Source organism: Monodelphis domestica, chromosome 5 (genome assembly GCF_027887165.1).
Source record: "Monodelphis domestica isolate mMonDom1 chromosome 5, mMonDom1.pri, whole genome shotgun sequence".
In the NCBI taxonomy this organism is placed as follows: Eukaryota; Metazoa; Chordata; class Mammalia; order Didelphimorphia; family Didelphidae; genus Monodelphis; species Monodelphis domestica.
Genome location: NC_077231.1, coordinates 68764996 through 68787933, shown reverse-complemented (window position 1 = coordinate 68787933; position 22938 = coordinate 68764996). Strand labels below are relative to the sequence as shown.

Below are 22938 nucleotides of genomic sequence, written 5' to 3'. Positions count from 1 at the left end.
AATTCAAGAAAAAAAGTTTCCTGGTAGATTGATAGGTATGGCATTGAATTAAGTAAATTAATTTGAGTAGGATTTTCATTTTCATTATATTAATTCATCCTACCCATGAGCAATTAATGTTTTTTCCAATGATTTATATCTAGTTTTAATTGTGTGAAAAGTGTTTTGTAGTTGTGTTCATATAATTCCTGTATTCGCCTTGGAAAATGGATTCCTAGATATTTTATATTGGCTGGGGTGATTTTAAATGGAATTTCTCTTTCTAACTCTTGCTGCTGAGTTGTGTAGGAAATATATAGAAATCTGATGATTAATGTGGGTATATTTTGTATCCTGCAACTTTGCTAAAGTTATTTATTATTTCCACCAATTTTTAGTTGATTCTCTAGTATTCTTTTAAGTAGGCCATCATATAATCTGAAAAGAGTGATAGTTTAATCTCCTCATTGCCTATGTTTGTCCCTTCAATTTCTTATTCTTCTCTAATTGCTACTGTTAGTGCTTCTAGTACCAGGTTAAATAATAGAGGTGATGATGGACATCCTTCCTGATGGGCTGATCTTATTGGGAAGGCTTCTAGTTTTTCCCCATTGTAGATGATGCTTGCTGATGATTTTAAATATATATTGTTTCTAGTGTTTTCAATAGGAATTAGTGCTGTATTTTGTCAAAGGCTTTTTCTACAGTTATTGAGTTAATCATGTGATTTCTGTTGGTTTGGTTGTTGATATGCTCAATTATATGGATGGTTTTCCTAATATTAAACCATCCTTGCATTCCTTGTATAAATCCCACCTGATCATAGTGAATAATCCTTGCTGGAGACTTTTTGCTACTATTCTATTTATGATTTTTGCATTTATATTTGTTAAGGCAATTGGTTTGTAGTTTTATTTCTGTTTTTGGTCTTCCTGGCTTTGGAATCAGTACCATATTTGTGTCATGAAAGGAATTTTGGTAGAACTCCTTCTTTGCTTATTTTGTAAAATAGTTTGTATAGTATTGGGGTTAGTTGTTCTTTAAATGTTTGATAGAATTCACTTGTGAGTCCAGCCACCCCTGGCAATTTTTTTTCTTAGGGAGTTCTTTGATGGCTTGTTCATTTTCTTTTTCTGAGATGGGATTGTTTAATTATTCTATTCCCTCTTTTGTTTCTCTACTAGCAATAGTGCAATGATCCAGGACAACTCTTAGGGACTCATGAGAAAGAACACTATCCACATCCAGAGAAAGAACTGTGTGAGTAGACACATAAAAGAAAAATATATGATATATCACATAGTTCAATGGGAATCTGATTGGTGATGTTGACTTTAAATAATCACTATTGCAAATATTAATAATATGGAAATAGGTTTTGAAAAATGAAACATGAAAAACCAAGTGGAATTGTTCATCATCTCTGGGAGAGAAGAAGGGAGGAAGGGAGGGAAATAATATGAATCATGGGAAAATATCCTAAATTAATTAATTAAATAAAAATAAGTAAAAAGAAAAAATATTTAAACAAAAAATTAAAAAAATAAACTCCACTAAAAATGTTACATTAAGTTGGCTGACTGTATTTAATTCACAGTGTATAAACTTGGGGAAAGAACTCTAGTGGAAGCTCATACTAATGACATCACATGATCACCCCCTGACTCCTTAAGATACCGTTCAAAGCTTGAGATGGAGGAAAAGTAGCTTTGTTTTAGGATCCAAAATTCTTCTGTGAGAGTGAAATGGGATGAGGATCCTTGGAGCATATGTAGTCTATTTTTGAATTGTCATGTCCAAAAATTTCATAGTCAAGTTAATAAAATATTTTTAATTAGACTTTGCTACTGTAACACTACTGATAGGTTGAGAGGACAAATAGTTCATTGCTTAACCTCTATTTTTAAAGGTAGAATTTACTTGAGTTTGCATTTGGTAAGATTCAGTAACAAGGAAGCTACACAAAACCAAAACTAGTCAATTACTATTCTAAAACCATCACATAGAGGCAAAATAAATGACAAACACAAAACAATGACAACTACAGCAACTCATTCAGACATAATCCTAATCTTGTCTTGTGATTCTTGGTTTTGTTCCTTCTTGCCAGCCTTTCTAAGATTATTTCTTTCTATTCTTTATCTTATTTCTTCTGATCTATAAATTGTTTTTCTCTCATTAGAATTTATACTCCTTGAGGGCAGGAACTGTTTCTCTTTCTTCTTGTGTCTCTAGAACTTAGCACAGTACATGGCATGGATCAGATACTTAGTAAATTATTTATCAGTTGGCTTTTAATACTTTCAAAAATTTTATTGTCATTCAAATAATGTTCCAGTTTATGGACTAGGTAATAAGACAGAATAAGTCTTAATCTTTGTATTTATATATTTAAATTAAATTTAAAATCACAGTCTACTTTTTTGAGAGTTGGTTCCCTTTTTGGTCCCCAAGAAATTTAGATTTTAAAACTAAAAAATGGTCTCACCAAAGGCTATGAAACTGGTTCGAATCCTTCCATCTTTTGACTAGATCTTTCACAGGCAGGGTGGAAATCTGCTCTTTGATTGTCTGTGGCCAGGAATTCTCTGAGGTAATAAAATTAGGTAGGCAGATGCCACGTTGGTTTTTGTGGCCATTCTGGAAGTCCTATGGTGAATTTCATAGTGTCCTTGGGACACTACCCTTTCTGCCATGAAGAATTTCTAGTCCCTGATTCCCCTTCCTATGTGCCTATTTTCCTATTAGGAACCTTTTAGAATGACTTGAGAAGAGATTGGAAGGTCATGTAGGAAAGGAAATACATTGACTTGCACAACAGGAAGTTGGCCCTTTTGGCTGAACCAGCTCTCCTACTTAGCTGCCTGTTCTTTTGCCTATATCTTCTGGCCATTCTTTCTTTCCATTCTGACTCATTTTGGAAGCTTAATTGCTTGGGTTTAAGCCTATGCTCTCTATGGGCTTGGCTGCTCACTCTCACTTGAACCCCATCATTTTCCCCTGCTTGAATTCTATAGCATCTCTTCAGACTTCTTAAGGGAATCAATTGACTAATTAGACATCTTTAACAGTGATTAATAAATTAATATTTTAAAATAAAAATCCAGTTTTAAGAGAATTTCATTCATTACAATTTATAATTTTTCAACAACATAATACTTATGGCCATAATGAAAAGACAAAGTACTGACCACACCTATTAGATGTTTAAAGAAATTATACTCTGAGTCATGAAAATTCATAATATGACTCACTAGAAAAGCATTATTTCAGCTACTGAATTACTTTTTCTCCTTTCTCTATGAAATGAAGGACAAATTCTAGGTATTACACACAAGGAATAGTAAATCTCACAAAGCAGGTTTATAGTTCTTTTTAAATTAATAATAACCATTATTTCCTCATTGCTTCCATATAATCTCTGTGCCTTTTCCAATTTAACCTTTGAGGAAAGAAAAAGAATCATCTCCTGGTCTTGAGTCAAAAAGTGAATTGGATTCTAGCATTGGTGTTTACTTTGCTCACGATATCCTTGGCAGTAGCTGTGATGCTGTTAGCACAGGGGAATAGAAGGAAACTTACATCCAAAAGTGGGGAAAGAATTGATATCAGCAAGAATTTCACACAGGCCTGAGCCACTTATCTAGAGACTGATCACCCTGCCATATGTTAGTGCCCTAGAGGGGAATCAGAATTAGACAAGGGCCATGGTCTCGGTAACATCAAGATGATAGCCTGTTCAGTGGGTCTTTTAAATGAGATTATTACCAACAGTGAAGCTGTGTACGATGCCAGAACTGGTGAAATAAAATGAGACTGTATCAATTTATAAAAAGTGAATTTGTTCGTTGGAGAGGCAGCTATTAAGTTGCTCCATTATTCAACCTACACTGGATGCCCACTACATTCATCCAACTGTTTTGACTCCAATGTCCTATGACCAGAACACATTCTGTTGTGTATATTAAAACAAACACATTGTTCTCTGAATTGAATAGTAAGGATAGAGTAAGATCAAGTTCAGAAATAAGATTCTAAATTCAAAGAAAGGGAAATTGAAAATCATGCAACTAGGAACTTCAAATTTCCTTGATGACAACAGAAATTGACCCTCATGTAGAGATTGAAATGAAATTCCCCAAGCATAAATGTCAGAAAACCAGGCTTTGTTCTTGGTAGTATTGCAAAGAATGAAAAATCTATAATGTCCATGTTCTTTCCTCTGACACAGTCCCCTGTAGCTTCTCTTTAATTCAACTTGGTTGTAGAATCAGCCTCCTGTTTTCACACTCTAGCTCACCAAGAGCGTGAAGCCAAATTATAATATTGTCTCCTTTTTTATTTGGATGTGTCAGTTTTCATATTATGGCTTTCACACCTACACTGGCTAAGACTAAACAGCCATGTCATCTGAGACAACCTAGCATCTACACTGAGAAAATTAATTTCAATTTCACCTAAGCTCAAGCTCCTGCTGTTTCCTATTACCCCCATACCAGGATATCTGTTACATTCTTTTATCAAATAACTTATTTATTAATAGCAACATGAATCTAAAGAGTTTCAGTGAAAAAAAATTGTTTCTGAGATTTTGTCCTAAATTTTAATGAATAAAGTTCATGGTTGATAAAAGGACATTACAAAAATAAGGGTTTTATTTTTTTAACATATAAGAAACTTGGATGCAAGGAAATTTTTAAAAATTCTATGCTAACATCTAATTTTTATGGGGAGAATGCATTTGCAGGATATGATTGTGGTGGCCTGTAATTCTTGCTACTGGACAAAGCTGCTATTGGTAGATTTGGTTGAGTTAGGAAGATCTGAGTTGCATTAAGGATGGAAGATAATTGAGTAACCACTTGACATATAAACCTCTTGAAATGGAAGGTCATTAAGCTACCTAAGGAAGGACAAAGAGGCTCAGGTCAGAAACAAAGTCAAAAAGTATTCATTATGATCAGTTGTGGACCATGAGGAGTCCCTGCACTTCCAGCCTAGATGAGACAAGGATCTTTAAACTCAAAAACCAAACATTAAAACTAACAAGTCCAATAATAGATATGCATATAAATATGCACTGCATACACAATAAATGAATGCATGAACATATTCATAATGTGACTCTTATGCATGCATGAATATATACATAAGTAAACACATTATATATACATAGTGTGTATATAATTTACATATATGCATTTCAGTCATTTAACATTTACTAAAAAATCATTATGGGTTAGGCATTGTGCTAAACACTGGAGAACAAAGAGGAAAGACAGTATCATATAACAGTATCATCTTTTTAAAATTATTTTAATATTTTCCATAGAGTTTTCTTGGCAAAAGATATGAAGTGGTTTACAATTTCCTTCTCCAGTAGATCATGTTTTGTCACAACTCTCCACCATGACTGTCTGTCTTGAGTAAACCTGCAAGGCATAGCTCATAGTTTCATTGAAATACGCAAGTTCCTCTGCCATGATAAGGCAATGATCCAGTAGGAATTTTCTTTCTTTTGGAATGTTTTATATTTAAGTACATGAAATCAAAGAATGGGTCTCTTTTGATATCCATTTGTTTGTTAGGTCTACTGAGAGCAGAGAATATCTTGTGCTCTTTTTGTATCCCTAGCTCTGAGAACAGTGTTTGCCACATTCATAAGGACACACACACAAAATACTTATTAACTAACTACTTGTTATAAAAGAGAAAAGTTGTTCAACAAGGATACATTTTCATTTAACTTATTTAGAAAATACCTCCGACAGCTCTATAGAAAAGCTTTTTATTCAGGAAAGCTTACTGGGATGTGGTGATTCCATAAGGTCTAGAGGATCTCAACTCCACAAGAAGCCCTTTTTACCTTCTTGAGTGACCAAGAAATCATATTACTGCAAAGAGAGACTACGGGAAAACTGGGTAAAGGAAAGTAAGACTTGAATCTCCTAGTCCAATCAAATTTGGGGCATATATTTGTAACCTTTCAAAGAAAAATTTGATTAACTTGCATTGGAGGGGTTTTCCTATTGCACTGCTCCTGCTGAAAACATCTAAAATGAATTACATAAAATTTATATGTATGTATATACACATAGATATAGATAGATGAGCACTTGCATACACACACACATACACATACACACATACATACATAGACCCAAAAACTGATGGGATGATAATCATCAAAAGAGAATTAAAAAATAAAAACTATCTGTTGGACTGGTTGATATTTTTATGTCAGATAGGGCTATCTTAGAAATTCAGATTTTGCTAATTATTCAAACTAGCTACTTTGTGCATCACTAACAAATAACATGTTTTTTAAAAGATATCCCAATATTTGAGATGAAAGATGCCTTTTGATAAGTGTAATTTATAACCTCTTTAAGAAGCTAAATCAGCATTTCCAAAATTATCTTGTAGAACTAATTAATGGCTCCATGTCATTAGTTACTAATCAGAGGAGATTAGATTCCTCTTTGCTATTTACTTTGACATGCAAGTAGGTGAAGTTTTAGAAAGCTCAAAGCCAAACAGATGATATTATAATATGAATATTTAAATTTAAAAATTATATACAGTACACATAGACTTGGAATATAAGAACCACAAAATTAACTAGGTATAATAATGGAAATAAAATTGTATTAGCTTACTTAAATGTCAACAAAAAGATTATAATACAAAAGACTGATTACCAATGTAAAATCTTTGTGCATATATATAATATATTTGCATATTAGTATTTGACAATATAAAATATGGTATATTCAATTTGGGTAATTATTTTTAGCCTGAAAATAACATTTATACTTAGCCTCATTTCAAAAGAATAGTCAATGTATATTTAAAATTTGGTATGGTTTCATTCTCTCTCTCTTCCTCCCCCCAATCAATTTTCATTTTATAATATAAATGCTTCAATCCTAAAATGTGTTTGACAGAAATAATTTAAAAGTAATTATATACAACGAAGCATTTGGACTCATGAGTAATTTGAATGCAATTCTTTTACCCTTTATAAGTATGTGTTTTTGATGTGTTGTTGAATGAACATTACCCCTAAAAGAAAGAAAAAAGGTAGAAAATTTGACTTTCAAGTACTTATCCTGAAGTATAACTTCTCCTTTCATTATGTCAAAAAATAGAAAAACAGATAACAACTTTCTTCACTGTTTGTATTAATTTCATAAGAACTGATGTTTTGTTCTGAGATAGAGAAATCATCCCAACATTGGCCGTTGCCCATTCAAGTCAATTGTTCCTAACCCATCTATCTCTATGGATAAAAATGCATGTTTGTACTCAGAATCCTGGATATATTGTTTTAATTTCTAGGTTTATTTTAAATTCATCTCTTTTCTTAATGAATGAAAATGTCCAGTTGTAACATTTTTCTTCTGCATTTGTATTCCTTGCTATTCTAAAAGGCTATGAATTGTGTGAAATTTAATAAGATATCTAGTCTGTATATATTAAAAATAATTTCCCCCACCTCATTACACTTAGCATTCCTGTTGTTTTCACACTCTTAAAGAATGGAAAAACAACAAAAAAGCAATCTTCTCTCATATTCCTCATAAGCAAATAGAAGATATCCATACATATACTTGGCCTGCACAATAAAAAAGTACCTTGGCTAATTGGTGCATTATATATAAACTACTATAGATAAATATATTAAAACTTCTCAAAATGGATTGATAAATATGAAACCCTTCTGATGATATGGATGACAAATTATAAAACTAGAAGGTATGTAGAAAACTTCTTAAGGAATTGTGAAGAACATGGGCACAGAGGGTCAAATAAAAAAATGGAATAAGCATTTATTAATTTCTTACTATATGCTTAAGCACTTTACAATTAAGTCATTTGATCCTCTTAAGAGCCCTAGGGAATTGGTGATATCCACAGTTTATATTTGGAAAAGCAAGCAACAGAGATATTAATTGAATTGCACTGGATCATATAGCTAATAAATAACTGAGTTTGGATTTGAATGTACATCTTTCTGACTCTTGGTTCAGTGTTCTATCAACTAATATATTCATTATTACTTATTGAAGGTAGGGACTTCCAGAGGTAACTCTGGACAGTGAATAGTTTGGTAAGATAATTATGTAAGAAATTTATGTCAGATGATATAATAATATCTGCACCATAGAATTAGGTACAGGAATCTTGACCAAGGAGGTTGGGATAAAATGGGGGGAAAATTAACAAGTAATTAAAAAAAATCTATTTGCTTGGTGACTTACAATTTTAATGAAGAAGGTTTGGAAATGGAATGGCAAATAGATAATTAAGGTATATAATAGATAAACCATACACCATATAATCAAATAAATATGACAATTTAAAATCATTAATATGAATTAAGTACATCCACGTGTCAGATAGTTTGCTAAACATTGGGAATGAAAAAAAAGCAAAAAAGGAAGTAGTTCATGTCTTTAAGGAACTTACAATATAATGGGAAAATAATGAATGTTTACAATAATATACTAAATGATACTCCAAAAAAGGAAGTATATTAACATGGTTTCAGATGCCCACATACAATTCCTTGAAGCAAAAGTAATAAAGTAAACTAGAGGACAGGGTGATGATAATGTTAAAAATAACTGGCATGTATAGAATTACTAGGATTTCATAAGAATATAAAATTCATTGCTATGAGGGAGATGAGGTCTACGTAGAGGCTAAAAAAGGGGAGGAAAGGTATTTCCTTGAGATGTAGTATTGCATCATTAATCAGCCACTAGAATTGGAGTCAGGAAGATCTGGATTCAAGTCCCATCTTGGACAAGTACTAATTTGATGACTTTGTCAAATCATTTAACCTGCCTTCATCTCTCTTTCTTCATTCATAAGTGTTCGGTTATATGATTTCTAAATCCCTACATGAATCTGCTATTCTCTGTCCTCTCCAACTTTGGAATATTTTCAATGTCTGTATGACGAACACCTTTTCTCCTCCCTCTAAACAGTTTTTAATCCATTAATTATGGTCCTACAGAAAATTTGGGGATAGATAAGGATGAAGAATGAAATGAATGATGTCATATGAACTTCAATTTAGTCCAGTACCAGAACAACAAAAAAGCATTCTGAGCCATTTTAGTCTGAATGACTAAGGGAAAACCTGAAGTCTAATTTGTGTTTTGGAGGAGAAATTTATCCAAAGATCAATAAATCAGTACCAAAAGTTTCTCAATTAATTTTCACCTAGAGACAGGATAAAGTCTGTCCCTTTTACACCAAGACCCATTACCCTCCCCCCTCCATTTTTATATCTCTTCACACTCAAAACAAACATAATATTGTTCCTCTTTCGATATCACCTGTTAAAAAATAAAGACAAGAATCAAAAGCAAAATGGCTGTAGAGAGACAACAATTCTAGTACACTTTCCCAGCATTCTTATCCATACAATTTCAAAATAACTCATCAAATTGAATTCTGCAGTGGCATAACCAATAAAAGGTAGTGTGGGTGAGACGTTTTTTTCTAGCTAAGGACAACTTAGAAAGTCAGGAAAGATCTATGAAACTATGATGGGGGCCCAACCGGAACACAAGTGGCAAAATGCAGCCCTAAATCTTGGAGGTTGGTTCAAAAGGAATATTTAAAGACACTTTCAGCACAAATGTAATAAGACTGTTGGAATTCTGATTAAAAAGAGATCACAGGAGACCCTAGCTAGTACTAGGCACAGGATACAGTGCTCTTTGGTTACTCTATTACCCAAAACAATTATAGATTTCATTTTCACGACAGAGAAGAATATCTGTGGCTACAGAGGAGCAAGGATCTTTCCTGGGGAATTAACTGAACACACACTAAGAGACCAATGACTAAATTTTCCCTGGCAAATACCATCTTGGAAGTACCAAAAACTTCTAGGCTCCCAGAACTCGCTCTAAGTATAGAAATACACATACTCTCTCTCTTACACAAATCTGACATTTGGGACAGTCCTTTGGAATCCCAGCTGAGCCGAGCCCAAATTTAAAATAAAGTTAATAATTAAAAATGGTTGGAAAAATGAGCAAAGAATTACAATAGAACTTCGTCATAAAAAAAAGATTAGAATGAGAGGGAAAATTAAGCTATAAATAGAAGAAGGCAATGTAAAAACAGCTACAAAGAAAGACAGAGAGAAAAATTAAAATTAGATACAAACCAACAAGAATTCCTGGAATAGATAATGAAAGAGATCAGTAGCAGAGGGGGGAAAATATTAGAATAATATAAGAAAAAGTAAGAAAAGATAATTAGCAAGGGATAGCTAGGTGAATCAGTGGATTGAGAGACAGACCTAGAAATGGAAGGTCTTGGGTTTAAATCTGACCTTAGACACTCCTAGGTCTTTGACCATGGGCAACTCACTTAATCTCCATTGTCTATCCCTTAAAACTCTTCTGTCTTGGAACCAATAAACAGTATTGACCCTAATATGGAATGCAAGGGCTTTTAAAAAAGAGGGAATGGGACTTCCATGTAAATATGGCAGCAGTCTAGAAACAGGACTCTTCCTCTCCTCAGTACCTACCAATATAGACTACCTCAAAAGACAAAAAAAAACAAATTCATATGATCGAAGGGACTCTACAGTAGGGTGCAGCACTGAAGGTACATGGGATCTGGGCATTTCCATACTATAAGGGGGTGAAAAAGCTCCCACCAAAACACGAGCTGATCTACCCTTCACCACCCCACCTACCAAGCCAGAGTCAGAGCCCCGTGTGCCAGAAACAGTGAGTAAGTGAAGGGCACTTCTAGAGTAAGTGAGGGGCACCTATAGGTCCTTGGTAGCTAACTAAGACCACCAAAGACCTACCCCTGGGAGCAGATGGACCTGAAACCCAATCAGGCTGAAGAGCATAGACCATGAGCACTTGCGGGAAGATAGCACAGAGAAGGGCAGCAAACAGCAGAAGCTGTGGAGATTCGAGAGCTTGCCTCAGGCAAAATCCTTGCTCCTTAACTCCATACACAGAGAGCCTGCCTATCTCACTCAGATTTCTTACTAAAAAGGGAAGGAAAAACCGCCACAGTGATGGCAAATAATGCCCAGGAACAACAACTTCTCTCAAACAAGAAAAACAAGAGGAAGGGGTTGACATTGGAAAAGTTGTATGGAGGAAAAACCCAGGCTACAGAGGAAATATAAGAGGAAATTCAAATAAATGCACCAAAACCTGCCCCCCAAAATGGAAATTGCCCACAAGCTCTTGGAGAATTTAAATTGGAGATAATCAAAAAGATGGAAGCCTTCTGGTAAGAAAAGTGGGAAATAGTTCAAAGAGAAAATAGCAGTTTAAAGGACAAGAACTCCCAATTGGATAAACAGCTGGAAGCCACAAAAAGCAGGATAGACCAAACTGAAAAGGAAAACAAGTCTCTAAAATCCAGAATTAGGCAATTGGAAGACAATGATCTTACAAAACAGTAAGAATTAATAAAGCAAAGTCAAAAGACTGACAAAATAGAAGAAAACAAAATATCTTACTGTGAAGATGAGAGATCAGGAAAACAGATCAAGCAGAGACAATTTGAGAATCACTGGTCTACCTAAAAATCCAGAAATGAACAGAAATCTTGACTTCATACTACAAGAAATTATCCAAGAAAACTGCCCTGATGTTCTTGAACAAGGGGGAAAAATAGACATTGAAAGAGTTCATAGAAAACCCTCTATACTAAGTCCTCAAAAGACAACTCCCAGGAATATTATTGTCAAATTCAAGAGCTTCCAAGCTAAGGAGAAAATTTTACAAGAAGCCAAAAAGAGACAATTCAGATATCAAGGAGCACCTGTCAGGATTACACAAGACCTAGAAGCTTCCACACTAAAGGACTGCAAGGCTTGGAATATGATATTCAGAAAGGCAAGAGAATTAGTGACAATGCAGTGATACTGAACAACCTGGAGGAATCTATAAGAAAGAACACTATCCACATTCAGAGGAAAAACTGTGGGGATAGAAACATTGAAGAAAAGCAACTGCTTGATTTCATGAGTCGAGGGGGATATGATTAGGTATATAGAACATCCTAGTGCAAACATCAACAACATGGAAATAGGTTCTGATCAAGGTCACATGTAATACCCAGCGGAATTGTGTGTAGGCTATGGGAAGGATGGGGGGTGGGGTGGGGAGGGAGGAATAGAATATGATTTTTGTAGCCAAGGAATAATGTTTGAAATTGACCAAATAAAAAAATTAAAATTAAATTAAAAAATTAAGAGGGAATGAACAGCTTTCTAAAGGAGGCACAGTAATAAAGATAAAACTTAAAAAATAAAATTGATTAATTGAGAAGCACCTAAATTAATTGAAGAAAACAACTTCATAAAATAGTAGAATTGTCTTAAAAGAAAAAGAGGTATAAAATCTCACTGGAGAATATATTTTTTAAATTTAAACCTTGGCAAGTAGATGCTCATGATTTCATTACACATGAAGAAAATATAAAATAAATTTGAACAAAAATTAGAAGAAAAAATTCAAATAGCTTATTGGAAAAAGAACTGAAATAGAAAATAGATTGAAGAGAGGCAATTTAAACTTCATATCTAAAGATCATATAAAGGAAAACTAATCCAGTATCTTTAGAAGCAGAAAGTAAAATTGAAATTGAAAGAATACAGTGGTCACTTGAAAAATATCTCAAAATGAAAATGGAATATTTAAATATTAAAATATTATAGGGAAATATGTTATAATATTAGCTTAAAAGAATGGAGTTCTCTGGTCAATGAGAAACAAAACTATAGACCAATCATCTAATAAATATTGCTGCAAAAATTTTAAATAAAATATGATCAAGGAATTATATAAATATATAACAAAGATCAGACTCTATAACCAGAGAGCATTTATTCCAGAAATAAAGGACTGATTCAATTTAGGAAAGCTATTGGGAGAGGAAATTAATAGATTTAAATATATGAAATTAAATAAAAATATTTTATAAAAACCAGTGCATACAATATTAGAAGGAAAGTACAAAATACATATGTTTGTATATATAAATTTTGTTAACTGAATCCATCAGTATTTAACCAGGGAAATTTAATAAGGGAAATTTAGATGGAGACTTTTGGTATTTGATGATTAGGAATATGCTACTGATGTAGCTTTTGGCTCTGTCTGTGTATAAGACAGTTTTACCTTGGAATGATAGGGAATAACATAGACACTAGAATGGAAAAATACATAGGAAAAAGGATGTAGTGTGTCAGTTTTATAAAACCATTGGTGGTTATCCCATAATATTTAAAAGAACAAGTGTATTTTGGCCTAAATATAAATCTATAACATTGAAAACATTTAAAATATCCAAAAACTGCCCAATATCTATAGGTCTGCCATATAAACATATCTATAACTTCTCAATATTTTGGATAAGATCAAATTTTATCACTACTGAGTAGAAAAATGAGGCAAGAAAAGTCTCCATTTGTTCCTTAAAGATTAAATGTAAAAATCCACAGCATTAACATTTAAAATAAGGAAATGTTTCCAAAAATAAGATTCAACCCTATTAAAAATATTGTCATTTAGTTGAGTTTGCTATTAAAGACACCTTTATTATGAACATTGTTAATAGCAATATTTAATGTATTAGGAATACAACACTATAAAAATTTTAAAATAATTAAGTTAACTAAAAAATGGAAGTTTAATGGTAGTCAGTTTATACTTCCATGTCAGCAATTTCCATTTGTTGTTCTTATTAATAAAACACAATGATTTACTGCTTACAGTACAACAGAATCAGTTATCATTGCTCGTTTTTATTACAAATGGAGATCCAATGTCATATAAATTCTAAACCCTCAAAATTATTCATTTTAAGTTAAGGTAAAAGACTTTTAAATCCCATGTGATTCACTGTTCCTTTTTTGGAGGGGACGAATTTATGTTAGATCATATTAATGATTTCAGTCATAATCATTAGACAAATCCCTAACTTTTAGACATATGTGGAGTACCTTGATGCTTAGATGTACACAGAGTTTATGTAGTATATATATATATATATTCATATAATATTTTATATGATTATGAATAAATGTGTATGCTTATATAGGCATATATTCATACATATGTATAGCCATAAACATTTATGCCCATGTGTACACATATTTATGTCTTTATAAGGTACATCATTATTTACTAATTTATGGACCCTTTATGGATGAGGTAGCAATATCTCAGTTACCAGGAATGTTTTAATGTCACAATAATAGAAGTTATCACAGTGCCTTTTAACACACAGGCCCCAGGGATAAGAATGAAAAAAGAACAGACTTTTTTCTGGACTTATTTCATTTTTTGAATTATGGGCCACACTGATAGTGACACCCAGTTATTCCTCTCAGATTATTGTAGAGCCAGTAAACATCTTGACAAGCCCTCTTTCTGGCATTGTTAGATCTGTCCCTGCATTCTTCACTCAGCTATGTAAGACCCATCTCATTCCTTTCTATTTTTAAGTGGTCTGAAATATTTGATTTCAAGATATCTATTTCCTTTTATATAAATTCCTAAGGGCTATGACCATGTTTCAATGACTTAGAATGATTTAAAGAGGTCTATATATGTCCTATTGACACTTAGTTACAATTTAGTAACTAGAAGAAGACATTCTTTCCCAGTAAAGGTAGTAAATTCTACAGTGGGGTGGAATAATGAATGGAATTACTCATTTATGAAAGAAATTAGCAGAAATTTCATATGCCAAAAACCTATAAAAACACAATCTCTGGGTGTTTTTGTCATTTGATGTTTGTCTCTTTGTGTAAATATATCTGTCTATATTATATATATATATATCTGTATATATATCATACATATGTTTTTGTATATGTACATATATACACATATGGATTAAATGAATATGTGTGTATAAATTTATAAAGAATTATCTACACCAAAGTATATGCAAATTTTAAAATCTTCCCCTAGATTCAGAATATTTTTGTAGGCCTTCTCTGACTGGGTTGATATCTCACTGAGAAATGTGAACTAAGCTTACGCTTACTCTAAGAGAAACATAAACATTATTATTTCCCCCATTGTCCACTTATTAAAACTGTGGGATCAACTTTGATTTTCTCTTGCACCTCAAACCATGGAGCCATGAGTTATGAAGTCATATAGATACTGCCTTTGCAATATTTCTCAAATCTTTTCCTCTATCATCTCTGTTCCCACCCTAACCCAAGTTGCTCTCATGAAGGGTAACAAGAATAGTGAAAGAACAATAGAATTATGCCATAGAATAATAGGTTGCAGGAACTGGGAATGTTTAGCCTGATAACTGATGGCTTGGTAGATTAAGTTATATATCTAAAAGATTGAAATGTGAAGAAATTTTGAATTTGCTTTCTTGGCCTCTAAAGGCATAAATAGAAACAATGATATTTAGTTTAGCACCTTACAAAGAAAGACTTCTTAATAGTAAGAGAACTTTACAAATATTAAATTAAATGACTATCTTTTTGGAGAAGGATTAAGTTCCCAAATTTTGTTAACCAAATGTTGAGTCATGTCAACGGGCAATATGCTGGAAGTTGGAGGAAGGATATGTGATTCTGGGTGATATACACCATGGTGTCAAATGAAAACATTCATAGTAAGAATATATTCTTAAGCTACCAATAAGAGCAGCTGACAAATGTCCAATAAGTGGTATACTCTACTGGGAAAGGCTTTAGAATCACAGCCATACATTGTCCTTGTCACTTTATCTGTGTTTTCTAGTTTCTTCATATGAAAAACATAATTAGTCTAAAATTTCTTTTCATGATTATACCTAGAAAGACTTGGATCTTCCTCAGTAGAAGTCTTCAAACTATAAAAAATACTCATTTACATTACGGCTAATTTCTACTGCATTAATTCTATTCAATAATTGACCATACTCCCCATTTTATCAAGCCTTATTTCTCAGTTCCTGAGTTAAGCTTACTAATGTAGTTTTCTCTACTCATGTAGTGAACCCTCAGACATCCTTTTGTTGATCATAAATTTCAAACAAGTTAATCTTGTACTAATCCCACCAAAACATTCATCTTCTTCTCTTGCTTCTCTTTGTATAATCTGGGCAAACTTGATCTCCCCTTTGTGGAGCTCCAACTGGGTGGATATAAGACTAGTGGCTGATGAGTATCATAAAACAATTAACATTCCTTAATTGTTAGAGAGAGGTGTGATTAGCCACACTTGAATGCCAACTCTCTTTCCCCAATGTAGCCACCTGTAATGTTTCCCAACTAATCAAACTCCCCCCACTTCCTGCATGTCAATGAGGAACCCTCCCCTTCTCATTGGAGTCACTAGCTTTTATTGAGCTGACCTCCCTTCTTATCAACTATATGTGTCACTGTTAAACTGATTGTGCTCTGACATTGTATCTGAGTTTACATTTATTGACTTTACAAAGCATACCTAAATGATAGTTTCACTGAGTTGTTATCCAATTCATTTAAGAAGTATGATGGCAAAAAAATATTATTAAATGCTAATGGATTTAAAGAGAACTCACATCAGACTGTGACTATTGAAAACATTTCCTGCCCTGTTTGGTGTGAGTATATTATTACTTATTTCTCTGCTGAATATTATTCCTTGATCACATCAATTATTTTTCTAGATGAGTTCTTCTAGTTACTGCCTCACATATCAAATTGAAATGACCATCCTGAGAATGCACTAATGGTAAATAACATATACATCATAGGATTACTTTGTTTTTTTAATATGGTAAATTCTGGGTCTTAAAGACCCTATAAACTTTTTAAAGTGGATGTAACTAGTCTATCTCACAGAAGATAGGAATAATGTCATAGGATTATGGATGTAAAACTGAGAGGAACATCAGATGTCATCTAGAGCACCACCCTACTTTTACATATGAAGAAACTCAAGCAAGAGAGGTTAAATGGCATTCAATGAAATATATTTGCTACGAAGAAATAAAGGAAAAGGGTGGAAAACAGGGGCAGTTATTATCAGTTTGCCATCCAATACATCTAAATTGGGGAAAGAGCACATTTGAAATATAGGCTGTTTTCTTCCCTACTTAAAATGACCAGTTCAAATTTTAGCTCTACAAATTTGTTTCATTGTGACTCGAGTGGGAAAAGTCACCTAGAAGTTGTCACTTTGATGACCATCAAATTGGAACACCCTACTTATCACACTGATTAATTCAGTGAAAGCCTGTAACATGATTGTGATCAGTGTTTTGTGTAAAAATATCAGAATATAGGACTTTAATATATTCTCTGCAAGGACATTTAATACATTAAATCTTTGATAGTGATAGTTTCATTCTTTAGGCTGTAATCATATGCTTTCTGGAAGTAGTGGTAGAGGATGACTTGAAATTGACAAATACCTCGCTGAAATGTTGAAGTCAGTTTTTCAATAATGATAAAACAAAATCTCATATTCCTTGTTCTAGGATCTTATTTTATGTCTTTTATAAATTAAAGTGTTTTGGAAACACATTGGAGAGACTTGCACTGTGAAAAGATAATCACTTCATTTCATATCATGTTTGCGTGACATGTTTAACAAAAATGTTTAACAATATGATATGATCAGTTCTAATTTATTTCAGTCACTTTTATTTCTTTCTGTCCTTCATAGATATGAAAATTCTATTGAAATGATCATAAAAGTGCAAAAGATACTGAAAATGACTCATTTTAATGCAACTGTTTATTAGCACGCTTTTGGAACCCTGGGAAAATGATATCTTGCTCACACAGTAACTTGAAAAATAGCACTGAATTCAAGTCAGTCTCACATTGTAGTCAACTGATATTCTCTCTTTTCATTTGCATAAAATTAACAATGAAAGACAAATAACTGGCAGGATTAGAAAAACAAATTCTCCCTTAAAGAGCATACATTCTCATTGGGGTAAAGGATGTCAGGATTCAGGACCCTTTTTGTACATTGAGTTGTTATAATTCATTCAATGAATATTTAAATTAGGGATGCTTGACCTTTTTTTTTTTTTAACCTCAGGTATTCCTTTGGCACTCTCATGAAACCAATGGACACTTTTTTTAGTATAATGCTTTGGAATATATAAACTATCTATGATTTCAAAAGAAATAAATTACATCAAAATATAGATATCCCCAAATTTTCAAATTCATGGTCTCTGCATTAAGAATCACTCATTAAAATGTCCCAAATTCCTGTTATATTTGTTACAATTTGTTCTAATTTTAGCATATAAAGTTGATATTTATAAGCATATTATATACATGCGAAGAATTACTTTAGATGCATTATTTTTAATGACTATGGAATTAATAATTCATACTTGAAGTGAGGTTAATATCCAAAAAATAGAGGCATTTCTTTCTAGTGTACTATAGTAGACCTGATTTGGCTGGCTTCCAATCCTCAAATTACTTGGATTAATTAATATTCCACAAAAGCAAGTGGAAAGAAATATGTCTCTTAAAAATAATTAATTGACAAAGCAGTGCTACCTATTTTTAGTCTCAGTTCTTTAATCCATCCCTAATAGAAGTGAAAAGGCTGCTACCCTTCTTGTCTGCTTTCTCACTCAAAGCGCTTTCTTTTGCTGCCAAGCTCACCATGCTGCCTCTCTCTGGCACTGGAGCACTATCTTTTGTCGCCATGAAGTCTGTGTTTTGTGATAAAGTGCAGTTATGGGCTGCTTTGCTGACTCTGTGCTCTGCTATAGAAAAAATTCCATTTCCAACAACATTCATTTGAAAGCCCTCTCTTTTCCTTCCTGGCTCTTTTCTAAAATTTTACCCAAAGTCCCAATGGTGTTATTTTTAACATGTTTTACTTGTTTCACATAGACTAGGCATTTGCTTCTGAAGGCTATGAAAGGGAAGCTCATGGCTGTTTGGGGGAAGTGAGCTATAAAAGGGGAGCAGAGCGGTTTATTTCTTTTATGAAAACTAGCAATATTATTGTTGTGGTAGTTTTTTGATGCAAAAATTACTTATTTTCTCCAAAGTCCTAAGAACAGTTCCATCTGTAATAAGTGGGCCAGTCTGTGGCAGAGTTGGCCTCTTTTATTTATATTACTACAACAAAATGAATTATATTATGATCTATGTTAAATGTTGGGTGCCTGAAAAGACTTAACAGGATGGAACATGGATAGCTATTTCTTCCCTCTAAACAGAATTAATTTAGACTTCTCAAAAACACAGAAAATAAGGACAATGAGTCCAATATATTTCTTTGCTCAAATCTGATTTTATATATATATATATATATATATGTACATTTATACATATATATCACTTACTTGTTCTCTTCACAAATTGAATTTTGCATAATTTGGGTACTGTTCAATTCACCTAAAACTTCCCCTACCTCCCCACACTCTATTGAAATTCCCTCCATTGTTCAAGAATCAAATGTCAATTACCCATTAAAACTTTTTTTGACTCTTGTGGGCTAAAATTATCTTTCCTTACTCAGGCGATCAATAAAACTCTTTATATCATTTTTACATCATCCTCTTTATAGTTTTGGTCCAGACCCATGATTTCATCAGTTACATTAACATATTCTAGAGTTAAAACTGTCTTTCCAATGAAGATTGGGAACTCATTTGAAATTTAGGGTCCTAGAGTTTTCTTGAATACATATTGGTTAAGTGATTTAACTATATGGTTTCAAAAACAATTTGTGCTGGAAGCAGAAGATAATCCCAGTGCTTTAAGATTTCAAGGCTTTCGAATATACTCTTTTTAAAATACTATCTTGCTTGTTTCTATTTATCAGTTCTTTTTCTAGAAGTGGACATAAAGTAATTCTACAAGCAATATTTCTGTTGCTGTATATAATGTTTTCTTGATTCTGTTGGTTACCCCCTTCATAATTTCATGTGTATTTTCCATGTGTTTTTTAAACTAATCTGCTAATCATTTCTTATAGTACAGTAGTATTCCATCAAAATTATATACCACAACTTGTTTAGCCAGTCTAGAACTGAGGGAGCATACCTGAAATTTCTAGTTCTTTGGCACTACTAAGGAGGTTCTTTTCCTTTTCCCCTGATAATATTAGGGAATAGACCTGGAAGTGGTATTACTAAATCAAAAAGTATGAAAAGTATATAGTTATATAATTTTGGGGCATAATTCCAGATTATTTTCCAAAATGGTTGAATCTATTAACAATTCTACCATCAGTATATTGGTGTCTTTATTTTTCAAAATCTCCTCCCGCATTTGTCATTTTGTCATTTTATCCTCTTCATCATTTTCCCCTAAAACTTCTCTATTGTTTACTTTAAACAGCCAAGCAAATGAAATGACAACACATTTTAAAGATGAGACTTTCACTTTATGGTGAGGCACCACCATGTTCATACATACAAACTGAGGCGTTTTGTAGGAAATATACTCTATATGATAGATGTGAAATATCTGAGTTATTTTTATTTGTATTTCTCTAATAGTGATTTAGAACATTTTTCATAAAGTGAGATCTCTATCTATCAATCTTTAAATCTCTCTATAAATAGATATATCTATATCTAAATCGAGAGAGAAAGAGAGAGAGAGAGAGAGAGAGAGAGAGAGAAACTTTAGGTCATTTCTCAATTGGGCAGTGAATCATATTCTTATAAATTTGACACAATTCTCTAGTTCAGATATATGGAAAGTTAATATTAAATTGTGAAATAATTTTTCTTCTTAGACCCCATAAAGGAAAGGCTCAAACAGTCTGATGCTACACTCAGTTTCTCCCTTAGTCTATGAAAATGGGTGAGGATCTTTTGTCTGTGTTAAGGATAAAAAGATGGAGGGCAAGGCTGGCCATCCCTGGTAAACTCTGACCTAGATGAAAGATAAAGGATAGGCTAAGCATCCATGCAGCAATAACTTCAAGTACTGTAGCCCAGCCACATGGCAGGATGTACTGGTGTCTTACTGGTCCCAACAAGTATATACCCCTCTTATAATGATGAAGTAAAAGTGAGGAATTGAGGTCTCTAAGTCCACATCCTCAGTGGTTATTTAAGGGATTTATCAGTCAGAGATGTTTTAGGGGGAATGAATGGTGAGCTCAAAAGGTAATATGTATAGAACTGTGCCCGAGGAGTATGGCCTGTTTTCTTTTGGATGGTGAAGAGTGATGACTGACCAGGTTAAGATTTCTTAACTGGCTAATTAAAAAAATATTTTAAGAATAAAATATACTTCCTTTTAGAATTTCAATCTTTACAGATATGACATCTCTAGCTGAGAAACTCTATATACTGTCCTTCCCAGTTTTCTGCTTTCCTTCTAATCTTGACTACATTTGTTTTATTTTAAAGACCCTTTTTAAATTTAATGTATTGAAATTATGCATTTTCCATCTCCCAATGTTTTCTAACTCTTTAATCTACTCTATAATTCATTGAGTCTCACTGCTTCTATTTATGTCTATATTGTGCTTAAAATACATAAACATATATAGCTATGTATGTCATAGTCTTTTGGGCTGTAAGCTCCTTAAAGATAGTGTCACTGATTTCTATCTTTACTCAGCATATAGAGGATTACTTTCAACATAGTAGATGCTTTAAAAAATGTTTGTTGAATTGAATAGAATAGTTCTATGCTAAACTAATTCTCTGCTTTGCCTCCCCACCTGATATACATCCTCACAATTCAATAGACTGTCAAGCCAAAATGCCTAGGGTTAAACAAAATATTTTTCAATACTTAGTCACTGTCGTCATGGACTCTCAACCAACTCCTGCTCTTAATATAAAATGGACCCTCAGAAGGCTATCACTACCTTTTTTGCACCTCAGTTGCTTGTCCAAGTTCAAAAAGGGAATAGATCATAGATTTGACCTTAAACTTCCTGAGTTTCAAAGCAGTGTTCTCGTTACCACCTTTGAATTTCTCTTTAGTTACATACTAGATAGAAAACTGGGCTTGTGTTTTTGTTTTTTATTGTTTTGAGATTCATACTTTATTTACAAGTGAATGAAAATTTCCCCAATAAAACCTAGTGGAATAATCAGTTGGCTCCACAGCCATATGTGAAAAAGTCCATGTCCCTCTAGACAATGATTCTGTTAAGAAAAAATAAGGCCACGTGATTTCTTCATGGCACAAATGTGAAACTGACAATCCAAAATAAACCATTTTCCACAACTCTAGTCCAAAGTAAAGAGTAACTGGTATCACCTAAACTTCAGTGACAATTTCTGCTTCTAAGAGAGCAAGGTTGTGAGAAAAACATCTAATGCTCCTCCAGAGGATCTGCTCAGGGATTAGAGAGACCCAGACCCCTTTCCTTGAGAGCTTGGACATTCAGCTTCTCTGCTTCCTGCTTAGTCTGCTGCTCTACTCTTTGTTCTTCGAGGATTTCCTCAATAGACACTTGCTGGAGAGGACTATCACTTTCCTTCTCCAGGTCTATTTCTCCTAGGAGGACCACATTTTCTCCATGGACAACAAAAACCCCTTGAGGAATATCACTGTATTCTTTGCCCACATGAATGCGTTCCACAGTCTGATGTAACATTAAATTAGTGTCAATGTCCTCCATGAGGCTGGCGGTAACCGGCATATAGTTCATCTTGAACCAGGTTGGGAAGGCTGGGCTGGGTAGCAGTACGGAGGGGAGGAGTTCAAATCTGAACTCAAATGCTTACTACCTATATGACCCTGGACAATTAATTTAACCTCTGTTCACTTCAGTTTCCTCTTCTGTTAAAATACATATAATTATGTCACCTACCTCCCAGGGTTTTTGTGAATATCAACTAAGATTATTATAATAAAGTAATCAACACAGCCTGGCATATTGGAAGTTTATTATATATATATGTATATAAAAGAACATATTTAAGAAAACTCTGGGAAAATTGAATACAGTGTCCCACAGGTCCCTCTCTGCCCCACTACTTCTTCCC

At 33.2% G+C, this 22938-nt stretch overlaps 1 protein-coding gene and 1 pseudogene across 1 annotated transcript; both read right to left on the bottom strand.

The window, feature by feature from the left end:
- LOC100021180 (retinitis pigmentosa 9 protein homolog) overlaps positions 1 to 18670 on the bottom strand; it is a 73771-nt pseudogene extending 55101 nt beyond the window's left edge.
- Positions 18671 to 22286: 3616 nt separating this feature from the next.
- LOC100021154 (U6 snRNA-associated Sm-like protein LSm1) lies at positions 22287 to 22601 on the bottom strand. Its single transcript, XM_056800634.1, has one exon. It carries the CDS (start codon positions 22599 to 22601, stop codon positions 22287 to 22289), a length of 315 nt encoding a protein of 104 aa, XP_056656612.1.
- Positions 22602 to 22938: the final 337 nt, after the last annotated feature.

Bases quoted from the DNA above. Each gene is read 5' to 3' on its own strand.
- LOC100021154 (XM_056800634.1), bottom strand. From the start codon at position 22,601: ATGAACTATATGCCGGTTACCGCCAGCCTCATGGAGGACATTGACACT.